The sequence below is a fragment of the Cetorhinus maximus genome, chromosome 19 (assembly GCF_964194155.1).
Source record: "Cetorhinus maximus chromosome 19, sCetMax3.hap1.1, whole genome shotgun sequence".
Lineage (NCBI taxonomy): Eukaryota > Metazoa > Chordata > Chondrichthyes > Lamniformes > Cetorhinidae > Cetorhinus > Cetorhinus maximus.
This window is the reverse complement of record NC_135897.1, coordinates 41,381,981-41,397,908: the sequence shown is the minus strand read 5'-3', so window position 1 is coordinate 41,397,908 and position 15,928 is coordinate 41,381,981. Positions and strand designations below refer to the sequence as shown.

General features: G+C 41.7%; 1 protein-coding gene across 6 annotated transcripts; it reads left to right on the top strand.

The window, feature by feature from the left end:
- Positions 1 to 524: 524 nt before the first annotated feature.
- Positions 525 to 15,503, top strand: sptssb (serine palmitoyltransferase, small subunit B). Of its 6 annotated transcripts, none has more exons than XM_078564537.1 (2): positions 525 to 623; positions 14,086 to 15,503. In XM_078564537.1, the coding sequence occupies exon 2, from the start codon at positions 14,118 to 14,120 to the stop codon at positions 14,358 to 14,360; it is 243 nt and encodes an 80-aa protein (XP_078420663.1). In that variant the 5' UTR covers positions 525 to 623; positions 14,086 to 14,117; the 3' UTR covers positions 14,361 to 15,503. The 6 variants fall into 6 exon arrangements, with proteins under 6 accessions (XP_078420663.1, XP_078420660.1, XP_078420659.1 ...); XM_078564534.1 differs by lacking the exon at positions 525 to 623 and adding an exon at positions 8,180 to 8,300; XM_078564533.1 differs by lacking the exon at positions 525 to 623 and adding an exon at positions 8,315 to 8,634.
- Positions 15,504 to 15,928: the final 425 nt, after the last annotated feature.

Sequence of the window (15,928 nt, the reverse complement as noted above, 5' to 3'; positions counted from 1 at the left end):
TCATTCTCTGCCTTAAAAAACATCAATGTGCTTTTTGCCGTTACTCAACAAGGTTCTTAAAGGCTGTCTTAAGGCTGCAGTTGGCACCAAGGACTTCCAGGTAATGATATGAATCTACTAATAGGACAATGGATATGTTTGAGATCCCCCTTGATTTGCATAAAATAATGTTGTATTTTGGAATATCAATCACTATAGGTAATTTGGTTAGCTTATGGTTAAAAATGTTCAGCATAAGGCATTGGTGTAGATTTTAGAATACTCCCAATACAATGGAGGGCTTATCAGGAATTCAAACAGGAAGTCAGGGCCAGTGCCCTGTGGAATTCTCCATTTATCAATCTTAATGGAGAGATAATTGTGCAAGATCTGCACAATTGGACAGATCTATGCTCAAATTCCTAATGGGTGCCCAGGCCCCTGGAATGCACTCCTGTTGTGTGTAACTCTGTGCTGAGGATACTACCTTGTAATATCTATGAATAACTCGACTCCTGACTCCCCAAAATTTGTCCACCATCTATAAGGCACAAGTCAGGAGTGTGATGGAATAATGATGGACCCTTGTCACTAGTTTATTGGACTAATGAATCTGAGTTGCATGCTTGTTTCAGGATAACTGAGTTGGTACCATAGACATAGCAGATCAGAAGACGGTTCTTATGTAGAACGCATTCTATTCATTTACAAAGGAACTCAGCAACTACACTTGTGTACTTACAACTAAAACCCTGTCTCTACATTAGACTCTTAGTCTAGACTACTCACTACTACTGACTACAGACCACTAAGGTAGTCCGCGCTACTCTTTCATTGGATAATAAGATCATGTGATCTTCTATTGTAACATTCTTCTTAAAAGTATATTACACATCAGATTACCATAAATACTCCCCACTTGCCTGGATGAGTGCAGCTCCAACAACACTCAAGAAACTTGACACCATCCAGGACAAAGCAGCTGGCTTGATTGACACCACATGCACAAACATTAACTCGCTCCATCAACGACGCACAGTAGCAGCAGTGTGTGCCATCTACAAGATGCACTGCAGGAATTCACCAAGACACCTTAGACAGCACCTTCCAAACCCACCACCACTACCACCTAGAACAGGGGTGGGGGGCCTTTTTCTTATCAAGGGCCACTCACGCATGGACAAAGCCAGTCATGGGCCAGACACACATAAAAATCAACTTAATTTTATTTAAGAGAGAATACAGAAACATCAGCTCATCCACTGTTTTAATGCGATGGCTAAGTTTGCTATTCCTTAATGAGTGGCACGGCTTCTGTGTCTCAATCACAGCACCCCTGAAATTCAGCTCACCTTTTTGCTTGCTTTCCTTTCCCATTGTCTTTCTCTTTTCGTACTTGTCTGTCTGTCTGTCTGTCTGTCTGTCTCTCTCTCTCTCTCTCTTTCCCTCCATTGCCCTCCATTGTATTGGGAGTATTCTAAAATCTACACCAATGCCTTATGCTGAACATTTTTAACCATAAGCTAACCAAATTACCTATAGTGATTGATATTCCAAAATACAACGTTATTTTATGCAAATCTACTTTCTCATTCTTTCTTACCCTCAGTGACTCAACAGCCCAAGGCTCTGGCTAACTCTCAGTCTGAAGAAGCACCTGGGCCTGGAGCACTGGCTTCTTCTTTAGTCTGCAAGGGCTGAACCCCTGTCCTGGGACACCAATGGAGCTGGGAGGGGGAAGGGAGGGTGAACCACCGATGGAGCCAGGTGTCCTGCTCCCTTTCTCCCCCACCCCAGGTTACCCAAACTTCACCGCCCGATCAGCAGTCGGCAGCTTCCCCACTCTGCCCTGCGCTCCTGCTCCTGGATTTTGGGCCTCGCTCTCTCCCTACAGCCTGAGCCTCTGGTGACTGCAGCAGAGGTTCAGCATCAGAACATGGGCGACGGCTAGCCCAGAGTGCAGCATGCGGGGCGGGTTGTGGGTGGGGGGGTCAGATTTTGAAATCTCCCTGCGGGCAGAATGAAAAAAATGCAATGAACCGGATCTGTCCCCCGGGCCGAGGGTTCCCCACGCCTGATCTAGAAGGACAAGGGCAGCAGACAGATGGGAACACCACCATCTGGAAGTTCCCCTCCAAGCCTCTCACCATCCTGATTTGGAAATATATCGCCGTTCCTTCACTGTCGCTGGGTCAAAATCCTGGAACCCCCTCCCTAACAGCACTGTGGTGCTATGCCACATGGACTGCAGCAGCTCAAGAAGGCAGCTCACCACTACCTTCTCAAGGACAATTAGGGATGGGCAACAAATGCTGTCCTAGCCAGTGGCGTCCACATTCCATGAATAAATTTTTTAAAAATTCTTAATCCTAGGGATTAAAGCAAGAATATAATACTATTGAAAAAAGGAATGTCGCAATTCTTTTATATATGCTCGAACTGATGCTCTGAAATTTCTCCTTAAAATGCCATCTACGCATCATTATCGAAGATATTGAATAGAATAAGTGGTAGTGGACAATCTTGCCTCACTCCTCGTCAAATTGGGGGAATTCAGTAAATCATCTTCTATTCTTAATGGAACCCGAGAGGGAGTTTGCATCCTGGATCAGTATAAGATTCAGTTGTGTATTGCTTTAGCATCCAGTTTCATCACCAAGGCTGCATGAGGCACTAATTCTAAAATTCACATGGGCAAAATAAATGTGTTCCTGCTGAGTTTTCTTACATTCTGTTATCTTGTATAAAACACAACATGTGCTATATGTTCCTTTATGAGAACTTAAGCCAACTTGGTTCTTTATGATTACTCCTTGGGCATCCAAAGCATCTGGTATTCATATGGCGATAACCAGAGAAGAAGAGCCACTAACACCCTTTCTACCTGAAACATCTCCAGGATTTTCTAGGCTGAAGGGGTCAAAAAGACTTTTGCTCCTAGACTTTTGGCCTTTCAAGGATGGATTTCCTTCCAGGAGTTTGGGACATTTTTTTTAAGGCCTTTATGGGACTCATGCAAGCTCCCAGCAAATTACTTCTGCTGAGTCCTACCACAGACGTAGTGAGTAGAATTCTTAGCTTAGGAACTCCCCAGCCTTCTCTCACCCACAAGTAGGATTGACTGGAGTTTTCAAATCCTGCTCAGCTCATCTATGATAGCTTCATTAAACGTGTCTTTTAATCGTCTTTGGGGTCTTTGAATAAAGATCATGCAATTTTAACAGCAGGACTGCAGATTGGGCATAGGCCATCCCACTGCTGAATTGTGATGCTGAATGCCTGTTTTCACCCCCCAAAAAAACAGAACAATGCATTTCAATTACTATACCTGATCTCAATACTACAATACATGGATATTGAAGAAGCAGAGAAAGTGCAAAAATGTTTCACAGGGATGTAACCAGAATTATGGGGATGCAACTATCAGGAAAAATTGTGCAAGCTGAGCTCATTTCTCTGGAATATTGAAGACTGAGAGGAGACCTAATAAAGCTCTCTAAAATTCTGAGTGAGTTCAAGAGGGTGAATGTGGAGAAACCATTTCCACATGGATGAAGCCACAAGGCAAGAAAAATATAAGATAGCTACAGATAGATAAAATAAAGAGCTTAGAAGGAATTTCTTTACACAGCAACTGGTGAGAACATAAAAATCACTAGTACATAGAATGGTTGAAGCAGATAGCATTGGTATATTTTAGAGTGATATTGGATTATGGTGTGAAAAGATAATTTTTTTAAAAATTTATTATTTCATGGGATTTGGGCATCACTGGCCAGGCCAACATTTGTGGCTCGTCCCTAATTACCCTTGAACTGAGTGGCTTGCTAGGACATTTCAGTGGGCAGTTAAGAGTCAACCACATCACATGTGGATTTGGAGTTACATGTAAGCCAGACCAGATAAGATTGACTAATCTCCTTCCCTAAAGGCTGTTGGTGAAACAGACGGGTTTTTATGACAATTGGTAGTTTAATAATCTCCATTACTCAGGCTAGCTTTCAATTCCAGGTTTTATTAATTAAATTTAAATTCCATCATTGGTGGGGTTTGAACTCATGCCCCAGAGCATTAGCCTGGGCCTCTCTCTGGATTACAGGTGGCAAGAAACTCATGTGGATCATAAACACTGGCAATGACTACAGGTCAAATAGCTTGTTTTTGTTTATAATGAACGGTTCCTTGCATTATTTCTACATATTAAAAACATCAAGGGATATGGGGATAGTGTAGGAAAACAGTGTTAAGTAGAATAAAAGCAAAATCAAAAACAAAAATAGCTGGAAAAACTCAGCAGGTCTGACAGCATCTGCGGAGAGGAACACAGTTAACGTTTCAAGTCCAAATGACTCGTCAGCAGAACTAAAGAAAAATAGAAATGAGAAGAAATATAAGCTGTTTGAGGGGGGTGGGACAGGTAGAGCTGGATAGAGGGCCAGTGATAGGTGAAGGCAAAGAAGAGATTGCCAAAGATGTCATAGACAAAAGGGCAAAGGGGTGTTGATGGTGGTGATATTAGCCAAAGGATGTGCTAATGGTGACATTAAGTAGAAGATCAGCCATGATCTCATTGAATGGCAGAGCAGGCTTGAAGGGCTGAATGGCCTAATCCTCATATTTTTTATGTTCTCATGTTCCAAGATCCATATTGAAATTTCCCTACTTGTTGCACATCCAACCTTATATGGCTAGTACACTCAAAATATATATTCAGCAGAAATGGGCAACATATGCTGTTCTGGTTTTCTCCAGAACCGTGGCCACTGCTTCATCTGTGTAATCACACAACCTGCACTTGTGCAGTGGCACTCCAAGTTTCAGACAAACAGGAAAACTTCAGTATGTAGGCAGTCTAATCAGGCTGAAGAAACTGCACAAGCTTTGCTAGCAATGTACTTAAAAACTGGTTAAACCAGAAGGGTTTCATTCCCATTTGCCAATGAATGCTACAGTGATTTAACCTGTATTCAATGGAATTCTCATTGTTGACTGGCACTGCCAAAAGTAACTCACAGTGGTTCTATTTTCATGAACTTAATGCACTTTTACTCTAGTTTTCTGGATTTAATTGATAGGAAATTCTTGGTCCATATGTGGATAATATATGTTTTATCACAAAATCTGAAGATATTGATGAACTCTAAAATTTTCTAACAAGTAGCATATCAATTCTGAGTTCTGTTGAAGGGTCGAGTGGACCCAAAACGTCGACTCTTTTCTTCTCCATCGATGCTGCCAGACCTGCTGAGTTTTTCCAGGTAATTCTGTTTTTGTTTAGTATATCAATTCTGCCTTCTGATACATGTTACAAATAAAAACATCTGCCACTGTATCGCATTATTCATTCAATTTATTATCTGGCAAATATCCCTCCCTAATGTTTGCTCTCCTATTAAACTGATTAGGCAATAGGTCATGTAAATGTAGAGGATATATTGTGAAGATTGGTAGAATACAATTGGAACCTATAAATACTGTAGACTGATATGGTAACTCATGATGGCTTGACAAATGTGTTATGATTAAACAAGTGGGATATAAATTCTATGCAACAGGTATTGTTGATTTTGTTCTATTTATATGTTAACATCTAGATTGCCAATAAGTACTGGGAGGGCAATTCAGTTCTCACTTCATATTTTGCACTGTAATGCTGAAATGAATTTTGATATTACAGTAACAGTCATTCAAATGTTACCAATTTTTATTGTACCATTACCTCTAGAGCACTAAAAGATATTTTATACACTTTAAATACAAATTCTACTCATGCTGTCATTGCATACCATTTCCCTTTTTTATCTTTCGTCAGATGAAAGGTCATCGATTGGAAATATTAACTCTGCTTCCTTCTCCACAGATGCTGCCTGACTGCTGAGTATTTCCAGTACTTTCTGTTTCTATTTCAGATTTCTAGCATCTGCAGTAACTTACTTTTGTCTGAATAAAATGCACCCCCCCCCCTCCCCCACTCTCTCTCCCCCTACCCCCTCTCCATTTGGTAGAAATGTCAAGTAAGCATTTTATTGTTGGAAGGTTTTAAATGAATCTGGTAAAATTAAATAGGTCAAAAACAGGTTTAATACCATACTATTTTCCATTGTGGTTTGATTCCAAGGAGGTAGTCAATTAGCCCAACATCTTCAAAACGTTTGCACTTCGAACTTTAAAAAATAGGTTAGTCACATAATTGTATTTTAAATGAGATAGTAACTTTCTAAAGTTACCATTTCTGAGCACTGATGATCTGTTTCTTTGGTTACAGCTCATAGAGAGCTGAGCTGCCAGAGAATGCGAGCTGAGAGCCGTCATTGCTGGAATTTAATGCTCGGCCATTTCAATTTGCATGAAATATAGAATGGAAATCAGCCTGAAAATGGTTCAAATTGGGTAGCCAATGATAGAAACTACCTTATCAATACTGAGTGCAAAATTGTAAATAAAATGACCCCTTTTATTTAAAAAAAGGCATTTGTAAGCATTCACAAACCATTTAGCATAGAATCATACAGCACAGGAGGCCATTTGACCCATTGTGCCTGTGCCAGCCCTCGAGTTACCAATTAGTCCCACTCTCCTGCTCTTTTTCCAGAGGCCTGAAAATGTTTCTTTAATTGGAGATCCAGTTCTCTTTTGAAAGTTTCTATTGAATTTACTTCCACCAACCTGTCATTTGATGCATTTCAGATCATAATTCGTTCCGTGAAAACACTTTTTCTCATCTCCCCCCTTCCAACCACTGCTTATATGACCATTTTAAATCTGAATCCTCTGTTGACCAACCCTCCTGCCAGAGCAAACAGTTTCTCCCTAACTATCCTGTCAAAACCCCACATACTTTGAACACTTCTATTAAAGCTCCCCTAACTTCTCTTCCCTAAGAACAATCCCAGCTTGTCTAGTCTCTCCACATAAACAAGAACCCTCATCTCTGATATTATTCGAGTAAATCTCCTCTGCACACTCTCCAAACTCTTGACATCTTTTTAAAGAATTGGATTCAAGCTGAGGTATAACCAGAGATTTTAGAAAGGGCTCCCATCACTTCCTCACTTTTTTTACTGTATAAATCTAGTTATAAAGCGAAGGGTCCTTTTAAGCTTTTTAAAAACAGCATTATCAACTTTCAGAGAATTGTGTATGTGAATCTCCAGGTTTCTCTGTTCCTGTATCCCCTTTAAAATTGTGCCATTTAGGTTATACTGCCTCTCCTCACTTTTCCTTCCAAAGTATAACACTACATTTCTTCTCTGCATTAAATTTAATCTATCAATCCCCTGCCCACTGTACCAGTCCATGTCCTCCTGAAGTCCGCCACTATCCTCCTCGCTGTATGCTATAGTTTGTTGTCTTATCTGCACACTTTGAAATGATGCCCTCGATACCCAATTCCAGCTCATTGATATATATCAAAAAGAACAGTGGTCTTCATGTCCACCCCCGACCCGGGAGACATCTAGTTTCCTCTAGTTTGGAACACCCGCTTATTACTATTCTCTTTTCTGCCTCACAGCCGGTATTGTATCCTGAGCTGCCACTGCCCGTTTTAATTCCAAGGCTTTTTCTAAAAACTGATAATCAGGAATGAATACAAGGCAGTAATCTCTGTAGTTCAGATGCCATTATAAATTGAGAGGAACATTTCAACAGTTTATAATAGGTATTAGAATCGTGAGGTTTAATTATTGGCCTGGAATCAATTCCATGCACATTATGTTAATTATACACCGAAGTGAGGTGGGATTTTGTTTTCATTCTGTTTTGCAGCAACATTTGCAAAAAAAAAATCTTGACAGAGACCACTTGTTTCGAGATGAACATCCCATGCACTTGAGGAAATGGTAACGATCTGATAATTGCGGAGTTGTTCAATATAAATGTAGATTAATAACTTTTGATCTAATGACGCCTTACCCTGGAGTAAGGGTGTCAGAAATATAAGTGCAGTTGAATCCGGCTAGTAATGCTCAAGACTGCCTATGTGCTGGAAAGAGCCTTTTAAACTTCAGGCTGCAGTTAGCAAACCCGTAGCCAAAGCCCGGTACACATGTGGAGGCATTGGGGTTCCAGTGGCAGGGAGACTGAGCACTGTCACTGCGGGAGACTGGCACTGCGGCACTCGGGAGACTAGCAAGCACTGCAGGGGACTGCGGTGCGGTCGATATCGGATTCCGGGCAAGGGGCGGGGGAGGGACGAAACCTGGGGCTCGGGCTCGGGCGAACAGAAGAATGGGGTGGGGTAAGTGTGTGGCTCCGCATTTTCTATAGGAGCCGGGAGCAGCAACCTGGTGTGTGGGAGCGGCGCCGAGACGGGATACAGGGTGGGTGAAAGCAGAATACCTTACCGTGGATAAACAGCGGGCGATTGTTCCCATTGTTGGAGTAAATCGGGAACAAGGAGGCAGAGGGCGAGAATTCTCAGGAAGCATCACAATGCGTGGAGGGGTGAGATACAAGCAGGTAGTAGTTGACAGTGCAGCTAGGTTTGAGGAGTATACTTGCTCCTTCACGCTTCACAATAAGATAAGTTTAAAATAAACTTGCCCCACCATTTCCTTTAAGGAGACGTCTTGTGGGTGCAGTGGGTAGTGTTTCTGCCTTTGAGCCCGGGGCTCCAGGTTCCAGACCTCCCCCAGGACTTGATGACCAAGGAAGGTGCGTTCATAACAGGTGAAGCAGGTTTAGTGTCAACCTGCAAATCCTTCCAACACACGCCAATGGCAGGTGGTAAAAGCGGGAGAAGATCCCTGGTCAGCCATGTGATTGGAAAAAAGGTTGGACCATATCTCCAATATGTGTGTAAGAATTAGATGTTGCCATGGCATGAGTAACCCCCCTGCGTTTTCTTTAATGACTGCTGCAGAACTTGAAAAAATAGTGAGGTTGCAGGGTATGTGCTCCACCTGGCTGTTCACAGGTTTCCCAGAAGAGCCCTGAAACAGGTGCAGGATCCTTTACATACTTCATTTGGTCCAATAGTGATCTGAGGCAGCCATCAAACCAACTAAAAACAGTGAGGAACAATATGGCACCAGCTCCGCCACTGGTACAGACAAGGTTGTAGAATTTGGAAATTGGTATACATCACATCCATTTCACCCCAAAAAAGACACATGGGAGGTATACCAATTTCTACATAAGAGTGCGCAAATCACTTTTGCTGAATGTGGCGCAAGATGTTGGATCAGACTCACCATGTAAATTAGAGTTTGACGTCCTATCCAAGAGTGCACTACCACAATGTGAACATGTTTTGAACGTGATCTCTAAAAGGCGCTGTAATTTGTATGTGTATGCAGCTGTGGTGGTTGGCAAATGGAACTAAGAGAAATGTAACCACATCAATTGAGGAGCGGTTAGAGGGGTAAGTTTTACAGACTGGAAAGACATGAATGAGGTTCCACAGAGGTCTGTATGGGGGTGGGGGTGGGAGAGGGGTATCACTGTTACTTCCTATATTTGTAAATGACCAGAACTTGGGAATTGTGAGGAAAAATAGCAAATTGCCAGCAGCAAATTGAGAGAGAAATTGTGAAAGACTACAAGAGGACAAAGATAAGCTTACAGGATAGGCAAATAAATAGTGTATACACTTCAGTGTAGGAAAATATCAAATAATGTATTTTGAAAGTAAGTACAGATGTGGAAAATTTTAAATGGCGCAAAGTGATCATGATGCGCAAATGTACATATCATTAAAGGTAACAGCATAAGCACAAGTTCTAGAAGCTTTACCTCCAGGCATGGGCTCCAAAAACAATGTACAAGAGCAGACTTGGGTTGCAATTGTAATGTTCTATGTCATTTAGGCACCCCGGTTATAAGAAGGATATCAAAGTAACTGGATACTGCAAAGGCTTTGGGGCCTGACAATATTCCGGCAATAGTACTGAAGACTTGTGCTCCAGAGCTCGCCGCACCCCTAGCCAAGCTGTTCCAGTAAAGCTACAACACTGGCATCTACCCAGCAATGTGAAAAATTGCTCAGGTATGTCCTGTACACAAAAATCAGGACAAACCCAACCTGGCCAGTTACTGCCCCATCAGTCTGCTCTCGAACATGAGTAAAGTGGTGGAAGATGTCGTCAACAGTGCTATCAAGCAGCACTTGCTTCGCAATAACCTGCTCATTGACGCTCCACTTGGGTTCTGCCAGGGTCATTCAGCTTCTGTCCTCGCTACAGCCTTGGTTCAGACATGGACTAAAGAGCTGAATTCCAGAGGTGAGGTGAGAGTGACTGTCCTTGACATCAAGGCAGCATTCGACTGAGTGTGGCATCAAGGAGCCCTAGCAAAACTGGAGACTATGGAAACCAGGGGGGAAATTCTCCACTGGTTGGAGTCATACCTAGCACAAAAGTAAGATGGTTGTGGTTGTTGGAGTTCATCTCAGTTCTAGGACATCACTGCAGGAGTTCCTCAGGGTAATGTCCTCAGCCCAACCATCTTCATCTGCTTCATCAATGACCTTCCGTCCATCATAAGGTCAGAAGTGGGGATGTTCGCTGATGATTGCACAATGTTTAGCACCATTTGTGACTCCTCAGATACTGAAGCAGTCCATGTCCAAATGCAGCAAGACCTTGACAATATCCAGGCTTGGGCTCACAAGTGGCAAGTAACATTCATGCCACACAAGTGTCAGGCAATGACCATCTCCAACAAGAGAGAATCTAACCTTCGTCCCTTGACATTCAATATCATTACCATCGCTTAATCCCCCACTATCAACATCCTGGGGGTTACCATTGACCAGAAACTGACTGGACTAGCTGTATAAATACTGTGGCTGCAAGAGCAGGTCAGAGGCTAGGAATCCTGTGGCAAGTAACTCAACTCTTGGCTCCCCAAGGACTGTCCACCATCTACAAGGCACAGGTCAGGAGCATGATGAAATACTCTCCACTTGCCTGGATGAGTGCAGCTCCACCAACAGTCAAGAAGTTTGACACCATCCAGGACAAAGCAGCCTGCATGATTGGCACTCCTTCCACAAACATTCACTCCCTCCACCTCTGGTGAACAGTAGCAGCAGTGTGTACCATCTACAAGATGCACTGCAGGAATTCACCAAGTCTCCTTAGGCAACACCTTCCAAACCCACGACCACTACCATCTAGAAGAACAAGGGCAGCAGATACATGGGAATATCACTACTTTCAAGTTCCCCTCCAAGCCACCTACCATCCTGAGTTGGAAATATATTGCCATCCCTTCATTGCCACTGGGTCAATATCCTGCAACTACCTCCCTCAGAGCACTGTGGGTGTACCTAACCATGTGGACTGCAGCAGTTCAAGAAGGCAGCTCACCACGACCTTCTTCAAGGGCAATTAGGAATGGGCAATAAATGCTGGCCTGGCAAGCAATACCCATATCCCATAAATGAATTTTTTTTAAAAGATGACTAGCTCCCTTGAGTCCAAGGGGTGCAACTTGACTGAATCTGGTGCCAGATCTGACTGAAAATAGTACTATCAGGCACTAATCCTCTACAGGAATTTCTCACTACTGCAGGGTCATGCTGGAATGCAAAAATAGCCTCTGACTTATTTTCTGCACCATCAACCGTCTCCTTAAAACCCTTTCCCCTTCATCTACCCTCGCCTCAAACAAGTGTGACGAACTCATGAACTTCTTTGTCACGAAGATCAGCTGGTTCATCTGTTGGCTGCATCTCTCCATTCCCTCCATCCAACAAGCCAAACTTCCCCAAAGTTTTATACCTGCCATAGCCCAGAACTCACACCTTTCTCTAATTTCTCTCCTGTCTCCTATAATTCCCTATCCAAGCTCATCTTGTGCAGGAGACCCACCTACCACTCTTTCAACCCTAATTCTAGCAAACTGCTGACCACAAAACTTCTTTTCTGGTTACCCATGTTAGTTAATAGGTGTTAACGGTTCTCCTCCTAAAGTACTGTCCTCTCCCTCTTCAAATCTGCTGCAGAACCCATCCTCAAGATATCCAGCATTGAGTCCCTCTGCCACTGTAAATTACTGCCCTCTCCAACCTGTTTTCCTCTCCAAAGTCCTTGAACATGCTATCACTTTCCAAATCCATGCCCATCTTTCCCAGAACTGTTTGAATCCCTCCAATCAGGTTTCCATCCTTGCCGCGGTATTAAAATGGCACTTGTCAAAATCACAAATGACATCCTAAAAAACAGTGATAAGCTATCCTTGATCTACATTCTTGAATTGTCTGGATTCTTTGACATGTTTGCTATCCTCCTCCATTGTCCAGTTGGGTGGGACTGCACTTGCCTAATTCCATTCTTTTCTACCTGGGCATAGCCAGAGAATCACATTTAATTCTTTCCCCCTGTTACCTCTGGTCTTTCCCAAGGATCTATCCTTAGTCCCTTCCTATTTCACGTCTACATGCTGCCCCTCACGCCATCATTTGAAAGCACAGCATTAGTTTTCACATGGATGCTGATTGACGCCTCCATTATCACTATTACTGGATGAGCACAAATTTCCTGCAGCTAAATATCGGGAAGTTTGAAGATATTGTCTTCTGAGTGACCACAAATTCTGTTCCTTGGCCATTGACTCCATCCTTTTCCCTGACAACTGTCTGAGGCTGAGCCAGACCTTGGTGATCCCGAGATGAGCAACCGACCACATGTCTGCTCGATCAACAAGACTGCTTACTTCCAGCACCATAACATTGCACAGCTCTGCTCCATCTCATCTACTGCTAAAGTCTTCATCCACACCTATGTTACTTTTTTGACGATTCGAGCACTCTCTTGATCCACCTCGCATTTTTCACCCGCCCTGTAAACTTGAGTTCATTGAAAGCTCTGAAGCGTGAGTACTGTATGCAATTTTAGAAGCATTCATTTTCTTTAGCCTAAAATTATTCGCAATTCTTCTGAGCATCAAATAATTCATAAAGTTAGAAGTTAAAATTTAGTATTATACATGAAACATTGGTTTGCATTTTGGTACTGTTGCCTATTTTAATTCAATGACACATTAAGTACCATGGCCAGAATTTTTAGCTCCTCAGGTGGGCACGTACCTGACCCAAACAAGCGTAAAATGATGCGCGATGACGTCGAGCAAGCGTCCCGACGTCATCACGCTCTGGCACGATATTTCGGTGGGCTGGCATGTTATGGTTGGCGGGCAGGCGAAAAGGCCAAGCATCCTTTGCATTTTTTGTGAAACCTCATCCACGGGCAGAATGAGGTTTCGATCTGTCATTATAAAAACAAATAAAACATTTTCATACTAATTTCTAACATGTCCCTGCTCGTGTCACAGAGTCACACGGGGGGACATGTTTTTTTAACTTCTTAAAATGCTTTATTTTTAATTTTTTATATCTTTATCTCCCTGAGGCAGCTTTGTGCCTCAGGGAGCTTTTTCCGCATGCCTGAAGTTCCCCGCTCGCGCCCCACCCCCTCTCCCCCCCACACTGGCAGCACTGAGTGCTGCAGCACACGTTTCATGCTGGATGGGCCTTAATTGGCCCACCAGCATGAAATCGCAGTCCAGCCTGATCGCGGGCGGCAGTCAGCATTCCGACTGTTCCTGCCCGCCACCGCCAAGCCCACTCAACGAGGTAAAAATTCTGGCCCATGAGTTGATGCAATAAGTCTGTTTTCACTTGTCTATATATTCTACAGGTATATAAAAACATTATTGACATTAAACTCATTGATTTATACTTTGGAATAATACTTTTCACATGGGAGAAACTTAACCAAATTGTTTCAAAATAGAGTTTATACCACGAGTTCAATTAACCTTGGCACAAATGTTTTCTGTCATTGTAATCCTCCAACCTCCACCCTGTTTAGCAGGATGATTCTAAATATTAGCGAGAGTTCCACATTTGAAATATTGAGTAATACAGCTACAGGAAATGGGTGTGCTACAGTTGGAACTTTATTTTGAAACAAGTAAAATACTTTAACTTATTTGAGTTGCTCTTTTAAATGTCTGTGTAGTCTACATTTTCTATAGTTAATTTTCAGGAAGTTTCATTTGACAGTAGAAAGTTTTCCAATCATGCAAATATCAAGCAACAATGACAAGTGTTGTATTTACCTGTCACTTGTATCCTAATTGAATTCTCCCTTTATTTAGGTTATCTTCGCTCTGCACAGAGAGTGAGAGATATGGATGTGAAAGGTGTGAAGGAAACCCTATCCTGGCTATATTACCAATACCTGCTTGTTACATGCAGTTACGTGCTGGAGCCTTGGGAACAAACCGTTTTCAATTCTGTTTTATTCATCATCGTGGCTATGGTTCTATATACAGCCTATGTCTTCATTCCAATTCACGTTCGTCTGGCACTGGAGTTCTTTTCTGGCCTAGGAGCAGGCCAGCCTGAAAGCACAGTTGCCATCATGACTTAACCAATATTAATTTTAAATACCAAGACTTTTTTTAAAAAAGGAAAATTCTGTGAATCTAAGCACCCTATGACAACTTGGACACGGGTTTTGAGCTTACTTTCTGGCTGCAGTCTTATTTCTTATGTATCTCAATCACCTTGTGATCCAAATAATGCAGTAAATGGCATTCTATATAGAAAAGAAAGCATGCAGTAGTTAAAGTTATAAATCCACAGACATAAACTATCGAAAATGTCACTCCAATGCTAAAATAACTTTAATATAATAACAGCAACCGGGAGCAATAGCCACGGGGGTCAAATATTTACTCATCCAATCTTGTGTTTGTCTAAATTCAATTCTGACATCATTCACACCCACAAGCTTCTCTATTTGTGTTTTATGTTGACCTTTTATTGTAATGTTATAGTGTCATTTTAGACTTTGTTTTGTAAAGAAACAATTCAATTTTCTAAGACCTATTTCTGTAAGTGGCTCATGGCTTTGACTTTGTCTCAAAATCAGCAAATTGTAAAGGATAAACAAATGTCAATTTATGTGACAGCTCCAACATATCAGGCCATAACATGACATAAAAGGTGACATCTTGGTGCTATAGCCATGTTGGTGTTTGATGTTAAAATTCAGGGGTTGCTATTTAATGATTCCAGCTACATTTGAAGAAGAATTATTGAAATGTACAATCTATGAAGGAGCCATTTTTCTTGCAATTGAATTAATTCAATGCTAAGCTGAATATAAAGAAACTTAGAATCATTTCAAAATGTCTTTAAATTCTGTTTTACAGCAATGCATGAAATGTGCTTCCATGTATTATACTCAATGGCACCATATTCATGTTATAGTAAATGCTTATGCTGCTGCCAGACAAGGATATTGTAAATGAATACTTTGCTAATAAACCATGAGGCAGCTTGTCATGTGAAAACCTATGCATCTCAAGTCTGCTTAAAGTATTGTACTATTCTTTTTATGCTGGTAATAATTAACCAAATCAGATCCAGTGGAATATTTGTTGCAAAGGCTATATGCCTATTGTCCAGATAATGCATTGTAAATGAACATTAACTCCTTTCCTATCATATTATTCAGGAAAATTGATGGTTTTACATTATGATTTTTCAATAAAGTTTGTTTAACTTATCATCTTTCTCATTTCACCATAGTTTGAGAGGCTTAGATTCAGTTCTTCATTTGTAGTTGCAAAACCAAGAGTAAGCAGAGGGTAAATGGTCTTAACTTGTATCTGTGCAAATTGGTCAGTTCTACTTCCAACGCAGTGCATACATAGAGTCATAGAGCACAGAAAAGGTCATTTAGCTTGTGGTGTTTGTGCCATCTCTTTGAAAGAGCTGTTCAAATAGTCCTACTTCCTTATTATTTCCCCATATCCCTGATAATTTTTCTTTTTAAAGTTTATGTACAATTCCAACCTTAAAAGTTAATATTGAATTTGCTACTACTATCTTTTCGATCAGTGATAGCATACTGCATAAAACCATTGCTCCTCATTTCCTCCCTGGATGTTTTGCCAATCATCCTAAAGAATATCCTTTAGTTACAGGGTT